Below are 10,303 nucleotides of genomic sequence, written 5' to 3' on the forward strand. Positions count from 1 at the left end.
GTAGCCACAAAAAAAAAAAGCAGCATCCATCATCAAAGCCTCCTCTTCTCACTATTACCATCAGGGAGAGGTACAGAAGCTTTAGGTCCCCTATCACCAGGTTCAGGAACAATTACCCTACAACTAGACTCCCTAACTGTGGTTAACTTCAATCATCACTACTCTATGTACCTTGACTCTGTTTTATCTCTTGTTCAAACCCTTCCTACTTATATCCATGACACTTCAGATATGCTTGATCTTTTAAATGACTTCAAATTGCCTGGCCCTTAGTCTCATTTTCACTATGGATGTCCAGTCCTTATACACCTTCATCCCCATCAGGAAGGTCTCAAAACTATTCACTTCTTTCTGGACACCAGACCCAACCAGTTCCCCTCCACCACCACTCTCCTCCGTCTGGGGGAACTGGTCCTCACTCTCAACAGTTTCTCCTTTAGTTCCTCCCATTTCCTTCAAACACAAGGTGTAGCCAAGGGCACTCGCATGGGTCCCAGCTATGCCTGTCTTTTTGTCAGCTACTTGGAATAGTCTATGTTTCAAGCCTACATTACATTTCAAGCCTATTACTCCTCAACTTTTCCTTCACTACATCGATGACTGCATTGCTGCTGTTTCCTGAACTCATGCTAAGCTCGTCAACTTCCACCCTGCCCTCAAATTTACCTGGCCCATTTCCAATACCACCCTCCCCTTTCTCGGTCTCTCTGAAGACAGCTTATCTACTAATATCTTTTATAAACCTATGGATTCTCACAGCTACTTGGACTATAGCTCTTAGCACCTTATCACTTACCATCCCCTTCTCACAATTCCTCCGACTCCATTGCATCTGCTCTCAGGACGAGGCTTTTCAATACAGAACTAATAGATATCCTCTTCCTTCAAAGAAAGGGGGTTTCCTTCCTCCGTATTTGTGTGAAATGGAAGAGATGCCCTCACCTCATCACCTACATCTCATCCATTTCGCCCATGTCTACCCTCACCCCACCAGGAATAAAGTTCCTCTTGCCCACAACCACCACCCCACCAGCCTCCACGTCCAGCACATAATTCTCTGTAACTTTCACCATCTCCAATGGGATCCCACTATCAAGCACAACCCCCCCCCCCCCACCCACCCACTTCCCACAGGGATCACTCCCTACTTGACTCCTTTGTTCATTCATCCCTCCCCACTGACCTCCCTCCTGGTATTTATCCATGCAAGCGGAACAAGTGCCATACCTTCCCCTACACCTCCTCTCTCACTTTCATTCAGGGCCCCAAACAGTCCTTCCAGGTGAGGCGACACTTCACCTGAGAGTCTACTGAGGTCATGTACTGTATCCAGTGGTCACAGTGTGGCCTCTCAAGACCTGATGTAGACTGGCAGACCACTTTGCCGAGCACCTACCCTTCATCTGCCAGAAAAAGAAGTCTCCCACCCATTTCAATTCTATTTTCCATTCCCGTTCTGACATGCCAGTCCATGACCACCTCTACAGCCATGATAAGACCACACTCAGGTTGGAGGAACAACACCTTATATTCCATCTGGGTAGCCTTCAACCTGATGGCATGAATATTGATTTCTCAAACTTACGGTAATTGCCCCTCCACCTTCACCGTTCTCACCTTATCTCCTTACCTGCCCCATCACCTCCTTCTGGTGCTCCTCCCTCTTCCCTTTCTTCCATGGTCTTCTGTCTTCTCCTATCAGATGCCCCCTTCTCCAGTCTCTTACCTCTTTCACCAATTGACTTCCCAGCTCTTTACTTCACCACTCACCCCCCCCAACCAGTTTCATCCATCACCCACTACCTGTACCTCCTCCCCTCCCCCACCTTCTTATACTGACTTCCCATCTCTTTCCCCAGTCCTGATGAAGGGCCTCAGCCTGAAACATCGTCTGTTCACTCTTCTCCATAGATGCTGCCTGGCCTGCTGAGTTCCTCCAGCATTTTGTGTGTATCTGTTTGATTTCCGGCATCTACAGATTTTCTCTCGTTCGTGATTCAACTACTCTGAACTACAGACTCACTTTCAAGGGAAGCTTTACTTGGTATTGTTATTTTTTTATTTGCATAGTTTGTTTCCTTTTGCACATTAGTTGTTTGTCAGTCTTTGTTTATGTATAGATTTTCATAAATACTATAGCATTTCTTCTATCCCCGTAAATGCCTGCAGGAAGATGGTTCTTGGGTAATAAATTTACCTTGAACTTTTGAACTCATTGACAAAGGGAAATTTGTGAAAAACATGTTCAAGGCTGGCAAGGTTAAAAAAAAAGGCACTGGTGAGAAAATTAAAGTGTCCCAAACACAGCTAAATGCACATTAAAGTCTCACACACAAGTGTTTTTACGTGCAAGATCTCACATCTATATTGTTTTAAGCAATTAAATGTTACTGTATCACAACAATGATTCTGCACTTAAAAAGAATATTTAACTGGCTGCAAAGTATTACAGGATATGCAGAAGTTATGACACAAGACAAAATACAGTTCCCCCTTTTCCAACTGTTTGTTCAGTCTCTGTTTATTGGAGGCAGATAGACCACAGGTTAGTCAGGAAAATAAAAAAAAGTTACATAGTGTTGAAGTTGTGCAAGAATAGGTTTGATTCAGCTGCAGTCCATCCACAAAAACTACCCTGAGCAAGCCAACAGGGAAGCACATTCAGAAAACAAGAATGCATAATATCACAAAGAGATGGTGATGGGTTGTGGGTGGGGGGTGGTGGGATTCGGTGGGAGTTGGACAAAAAGCAACAACACTAAAAGCATTTTAAAAAGAAATATAACTGGCTACAATCAGGAGGTTGTTGGAAATCCAGACTTTACAACCACAAGGATTGTAAGATTTACAAGAATGTTGCCTGGATTGGGGAGCATGCCTTATGAGAATAGGTTGAGTGAACTCGGCCTTTTCTCCTTGGAGTGACGGAGGATGACAGGTGACCTGATAGAGGTGTACAAGATAATGAGAGGCATTGATCGTGTGGATAGTCAGAGGCTTTTCCCCAGGGCTGAAATGGCTAGTATGAGAGGGCATAGTTTTAAGGTGCTTAAATGGGTACAGAGATGTCAGGGGTAAGTTTTTTTTTATTAACGCAGAGAGTGGTGAGTGCGTGGAATGGGCTGCCAGCAATGGTGGTGGTGGAGGCGGAAACGATAGGGTCTTTTAAGAGACTCCTGGACAGGTACATGGAGCTTAGAAAAATAGAGGGCTATGGGCAAGCCTAGGTAGTTCTAAGGACAGGACACATTCGGCACAGCTTTGTGGGCCTGTATTGGTGGGAGGGCCTGTATTGTGTTGTAGGTTTTCTATGTTTCTATACAATACTTTATATTGGGACATTACATTGTGCCCAGGGTTTGAGAAAAGTGGCGACTAGACTCCGTTATGGGGAACTACAGCACAGAAACAGGTCCCTTGGCCCACCTAGTCAGTACCGAACAATTAATCTGCCTAGTTCCATATTCCTGCACCTGGACCACAATCCTCCATAACCTTCCCATCCATGTACCCACTTAAATGTTGAAATCAAACCTGCATCCACCACTTGTACTGACAGATTATTCCACACTTTCACCACCCTCTGAGTTCCACCTCATGTTCCCCTCAAACATTTCACTTTTCACCCTTAACGCATGATCTCTAGTTCTAGTCTCACCCAACCTCAGTGGAAAAAGCCTGCTTGCACTTACCCTATGTAAACCACTTAAAATTCTGTATGCCTCTATCAAATCTCACCTCCATCTTCTATGTTCTAGGGAATAAAACCCTAACCTTTTCAGCCTTTCCCTATAACTCATGTCCTCAAGTCCTGGCAACATCCTTGTAAATTTTACATCTTTCCAGTAGGTAGGTGACCAAAACTGCAGACAATACTCCAAATCAGCCCTCATCAACATCTTATAAAAAATAACGTAACATCCCAACTCCTGTACTCAATACATTGATTAATGAAGGGCAGTGTGCAAAAGCTTCCTTTATGACCCTATTCACCTGTGATGGCACTTTTAAGGAATTTTAGATCTGTATTCCCAGATCTCTCTGTTCTACCACATTCCTCAGTGCCCTACCACTCACTGTGTAAGACCTACCCTTTGGTCTTCCCAAAGTGCAACACCCTACACTTGTCTGCATTAAGTTCCATCTGCCATTTTTCCAGCGAGTCCAGCTCCCACTGCAAGCTCCCACTTTTTCGCTGTCCACTCCCAACCTTGGTGTCATCTAGAAATTTGCTGATCCAATTTATCATATTTATCATCCAGATTGTTGGTATAGATGACAAACAACAACATTGTCAATTAGTACTGACAATTTCAAACTTTTTAACATGGGTTCAATTAAAATTATTACCCCTGGCTCAGAATAAAAGTTCCAATTTCAAATGCCATTTTGGAGACTTGAATTCTGATATTTAAGCTGACAATCCAGCACAGCTCTAAATGCTGCTTTTGCATGAATGCAACTTTTGCATGAAACGTTCCAAGGCTCTGCACATTTCATCTACATATATCATAAAATCACTGGAATTATCCACAGTGCAACACTTAAAGTGCTTTAAAATAATGAAAAAGTGTTTTGCTATACACTAAGGTCATTAAAAGGAAATGCATATATATTTTTCTTCTTCTTCAACCCCTAATCTCAAAGACTTTTCCAAAGATTCTCTACAGTGGGAATCAGCTATACAATCCTCACCCATCACTCAAGGTCATCTTAAAAATGATAGCAGTGTGGCACAGCATCTATGCTGGAGTTGGTGCTGCCCTCCAGTGTTCACTCAGCAGAAGACAAGTATTGTGTTCGACTGCAGACTGCTGCAACATTTGTTAACTCTGGGACTTGGGACTATATTTTTGTTAGTTGTGACTGTAATTTACTGCTACCTTATGTGTGCCTTGTGCTGTGAATGACTATTGGTACTATATTTTGCACCTTGGCCCTGGAGTAATGCTGTTTCATTTGGCTGTATTCATGAATAATCAGGTATGGTTGAATGACAATTAAACTTGAATCAAATGTTGTAACATTGTGAAATGCATCTAAGACTACAAAGTGATTCTTAGTTTCAATATTGACATGAAGTTGACCAGGATAGATCACTACCAGAACCTTACAATGACGCTGATTTTGAATACATCTTGCAAATGTTCAATGGTTTTCAATTTTAAATAGTATTGCTGTTAAAAATCCCTCTTGCACAATAGAAAATGTCCCCCATTCACCCTTACTTCACATTCCACATCTTAAACTTACTCATCCAAATCGATAACTCATCATTTCCACATTCTAGTTCTGAACAATGAAACTGATGAGCAGCAAAAATCACTCTGACAGAGGAATGAACAGACTTAGACACATTGTAAAAGGAGAACATATGCCAGAAAACGTGGTATTATAATTAAGGTTAATTATCTAAGTATGTGTTTGTCACCATATACCACTCTGAGATTCATTTTCTTGCAGGCAGGGTAGTATATGGTGACATATTCTACCATATTAATATATTGCCATATTAAGGTTAATATTGTTTCTGGGTCAAAACATACTAACAGAGAAAATTTTGACTCGGAGGCAAGTTGGCTTCTTTCTGTTATGGCAGACTCTAAATAAATGCCATAGATTTAATAAACTTCTGTAATTTGTCTATTAAACATTTTCAGGATGTACAAAACACATTTTCAACACCACAGATTTTCCACCCACCCAGCTCCCAGTACCCTGAAATAAAGCTGGTGGATTTGGTAATAAGAACTTTGAATGATGACTCATGGACAGCTTTTGAGATTCTTATTCAGAGCACTCACACGTGTTCAGATCAAAGTTGCTGATTTCCACGTGTAGGGTGGTACAACTTTGCTACTACATTCTTCTCTAAACTTCATGTTTCATAGATGCTCTACATTGTGGACTGAATGACCCTGATAATGTTAATAGCTAGCATCAAAAATCTATTTCAAATCAATAGTCATGCTATTGCTAATTTTGACGGGGGGTATTAAAATTTTGGAAAAGAGTTTGTATGAAAATACAGTGGACTATAATTTTAGAGCATAATACTGCAAGATTTACAGCTAAAAGTTATTTTTAAAACTACTAAACTAGAATTGCAGCACATCATTTTATCATGAATCAAAAGGGTTTTCATATACAGTAATTCTAATCTAATTTTAAACTGATGTATCTTTGACAACCAAAGGTTCTTTGCAGTAATTATGGTTCTCTGTTCTGGAATACAAGATGTTCTTCAAGTACAGAGTTAAGGTAACTTGATATGTTACCGCAATGACTTGGCTACAAATGTTCTCATTCATTCTATAGGTTAGGAGGTCGACTATAAATGAATATGAGAGATAATTTGAAAGCCAATGCCCTATGTTGTCATCCAGTGAGCAAAGTTAGCTGTAATTTTCTGGACACCTTATATCGGCAAATGGAAGCAATTTGCTGAGCAACATAAATATCATGGCAAGGTTTTCCACTGGCTAATTAATTATGAATTGTATCAATGTGCTTACATTCCAGTATTACAAGAGGCAATCCCTGATAGCATGTAGTTAAGTGTGCAATTTTTATTTAACTTCCATAAGAACAATAAAAGAAAAATTAACCTTGCATTAGCTTTATTCTTAAGAAGGGCTATTCAAGTAAATATCTATCACTAATTAGTCAGAAGATAGGGGCAGTGATTTTTGCACCAGTGGGTCTTCATTCTCTACCACACACAAATTAAATCTCAAGGAATATTTTGCAAAAATCAATTAAAATAAAAACCAGCAAAATAAGATTACATGAAAAAGACAATAATCAGATTAATCCCATTTCAAATGCCAGCTTGGTTCCTTGGAAACAACGGCATGAATTTAAAACCAGAGTGTAAAAATACTAAGACACCGTTATAAAAAACTTTATTCTCAACAATGCTGAACGTTGTGTAAGCAGAAAATAAATCTATTTAGGAAATAAACACTAAAAAAACTGGATACAATCACGGTGTGGCTAACATCTGTAGGTCAATGTGTTGCAATGCATCTTGTGGACTGAGCCACTGAATCACAAGGCAAGAAAACGGGCCTTTTGATCCACATTAATCAAAAATCCAATTAAATTATGCATATACTGATTACATTCTTCCAATTTCTGGATCAATTACACAATGAAGCCAAGGTGCATCAGTTGTGGATATTTAATGATAGGTCGACTGTTTACTCTTTTTCATAGATGCTGCCTGATCCTCTAGCATTGTGTGTGTGTTGCTCTGGATTTCCAGAATCTGCAGAATCGCTTCTGTTCGTGAGGAAGATAGTTGTCCAGTACTTGTGAGGTCCCAATGATACTAGACATTTAGTAATTCAAATTGAATGCAATATCTGGGGAAGTGAATGTTACATTATCAATCCCACTTCTGACCTTGTGATGAACAGAAGGACATCACAATGAAGTCGCTGAAACTGTCAGGCCTTGTACACAGCTAAGAGGAACTCCTGCAGTAATACAATATCCTCGAACTCAGCTCACTGGTACACCAGTTATGGTGCTAAGTACGGCCGCACGCTGCATTGATAACGCACGAATGAGCCTCTATATGGATTATATTTTTGATTTTACTGTTATCAGCGAGCGAACTAATCCATCCCCGAAACGTTTATGAGATCCTCACAGCCTGGCCTTGGGTTCCTTTTCCACTAATAATTCACACTAGTGTTTTACAAAACTGAAGGCAAAATGCATTAAGTTTCATGGATGGATCAGCTCACATGCTTAAGAAGTTGAAAGACTCTTTTCTGCAAGTTAACTATTAGTGACCTTAAAAATTAAATCACCGCTCTATACTAACACGCACTAATATAAACAGAAATGTTGCAGGGCGATTCCTGACTATGAAGGTGATTCTCAACAGGAATAGAGAAGATGAGCAAGACTCTGACTGAGGCCAAGTCCTACTTTGTTGAAGGCCTCCCAACCAACACCGACTCACCTCATTATCACTCTCTTCCCCTTCACATCCACCTTATCCAAGGTCAGCTTGTTAGACAGAGACATTTTGCTGCTGATTACTGTTTTGCCGCTGGCTCCTGTCACACAGCACCCGCTTCAATGGCCTGAAGTAGCAATGGACGTTGTCTGCACTCACGCACAGCACGTACTGGACGATAGTCCCGCCCCAGTTCTCTATCAATTGGTCGATGCCGACCGGCATAAAAATAGAGGTCCGATCCCTGAATGGTCGGCCAGTCCATCCATCACAATGTCAGCGGCTTCCTGTGACGCGTCAGGGTTGCGGAAACACGTGCGGTGGTAGAACTTGTCAATCAATATCGGAGCTGGGCGAAGGGGACTTAAGAGGCAAAGAGTATCACAGCGCAGGCAGGCTGTTTTGTGCACTGGCCCAAGCACAGTGCTTATGTTGCACATAGTCCTTCACCAAATTTATTCAGCATCATAACATGAAAAATTGAAGTCAGGGCACTTCAGTGCTATGAACGCCTGTGGGTTTGTAGGCGAAAAGAAATTTCGCTTGGAGGTGAGATGAAACAGATTGGGGAAAGTGATGCTGCCTCATTTGAAATTGAGATTGCTGTACACTCATTGGTTAATATTATGGTGTGTATGTCATCAGGGAGCAAATCACACTCGGATTCAGGTTAATTTATTACATGTACTTAGAACATAGAATAGTACAGCACATTACAGGCCCTTCGGCCCACAATGTTGTGCCGACCCTCAAACCCTGCCTCCCATATAACCCCCCATCTTAAATTCCTCTATTTACCTGTCTAACAGTCTCTTAAACTTCACTAGTGTATCTGCCTCCACCACTGACTCGGGCAGTGCATTCTGTTACGTACCCCGTAACTGGGTCACTTACCAGCAAAGATAGAGAGGTCCGTTGAAGTCTGATGGTACTATTTTTAACGGTATTTATTGGTAAAAATACACAAAAATAATATCAATGCAAACATACAGATAATATACGTTGTCAATACTAACTCTAAAGTGCGGGTATAATAATAATCAATAAGAAATAAGCTCTATCGTTGTCTAGGGGATAATGTATTGTCCGATGGAAATATAAAAGTCACTTTAGTTCATTCAGGCTGCAAGCTTTTGGTTGGAGTCAAGAGACAGATTTTAGAACTTGCCAGCGTTTCCTTTTTATGATGTCGATCCTTCCAGAGTTGTGTGGGTGTTGGTTTCTCCTTTTAGCTAAAGCCGTTCTTCCGTGGTAAGTCCCGCCAATCCCAGGCAACGGGAAAGGACGCACGCGGGCCCCACTGGCTGTCGCTATTACGCTGTCACGGGATTTCTAACGTTTCTCCTGGTGCGTCTAAAGGGGTTGTTCCCCAGACCTTCTTTTATCCTTACTCACAGGGTCTCGGATGTCAATCAGGTTGGGATGATGCAATCCCTCAACCAGCCCCCTCTGATCATTCCCTGAGGGCTTCCATGAATAGTTCAGTACTCAATACACAATTCCGTCTCCAAGAGACAATGGCCGTTATCCGTGGCTTTGTATCGCGGAGGCCAGGACGCATTCCAAACATCTCTCTCTCATTTCCTGGGTCTCCTGACCTGAATTAATAGCGATCTTGCGATTCTCAAAAAGGAGGGGGCTACTTTGTACCCTTCGGCCCCTCAGAGTTGGGGCACAGTCGTAACATTTCCATGCACCAACCACTCTGAGTGAAAAATCTTCCTCTAATATCCCCCTTGAACTTCCGTCCCCTTACCTTAAAGCCATGTCCTCTTGTACTGAGCAGTGGTGCCCTGGGGAAGAGGCACTGGCTGTCCACTCTGTCTGTTCCTCTTAATACCTTGTACACCTCTATCATGTCTCCTCTCATCCTCCTTCTCTCCAAAGAGTAAAGCCCTAGCTCCCTTAATCTCTGATCATAATCCATACTCTCTAAACCAGGCAGCATCCTGGTAAATCTCCTCTGTACCCTTTCCAATGCTTCCACATCCTTCCTATAGTGAGGCGACCAGAACTGGACACAGTACTCCAAGTGTGGCCTAACTAGAGTTTTATAGAGCTGCATCATTACATCGCGTCTCTTAAACTCTATCCCTCGACTTATGAAAGCTAACACCCCATAAGCTTTCTTAACTACCCTATCTACCTGTGAGGCAACTTTCAGGGATCTGTGAACATGTACCCCCAGATCCCTCTGCTCCTCCACACTACCAAGTATCCTGCCATTTACTTTATACTCTGCCTTGGAGTTTGTCCTTCCAAAGTGTACCACCTCACACTTCTCCGGGTTGAACTCCATCTGCCACTTCTCAGCCCACTTCTGCATCCTAT

General features: G+C 41.9%; 1 protein-coding gene across 1 annotated transcript in view; it reads right to left on the reverse strand.

Annotated features, from left to right (window-relative positions):
- The window catches only part of pgk1 (phosphoglycerate kinase 1), a 30,439-nt gene extending 22,284 nt beyond the window's left edge, over positions 1-8,155 (reverse strand). The window contains exon 1 of the mRNA XM_073057984.1: positions 7,976-8,155. Within this exon, the coding sequence (XP_072914085.1) occupies positions 7,976-8,040 (65 nt within the window). The 5' untranslated portion in view covers positions 8,041-8,155. The remainder of the gene's footprint in view (positions 1-7,975) is intronic.
- Between the last annotated feature and the right edge of the window lie 2,148 nt (positions 8,156-10,303).

The sequence above is a fragment of the Hemitrygon akajei genome, chromosome 10 (genome assembly GCF_048418815.1).
Source record: "Hemitrygon akajei chromosome 10, sHemAka1.3, whole genome shotgun sequence".
Lineage (NCBI taxonomy): Eukaryota > Metazoa > Chordata > Chondrichthyes > Myliobatiformes > Dasyatidae > Hemitrygon > Hemitrygon akajei.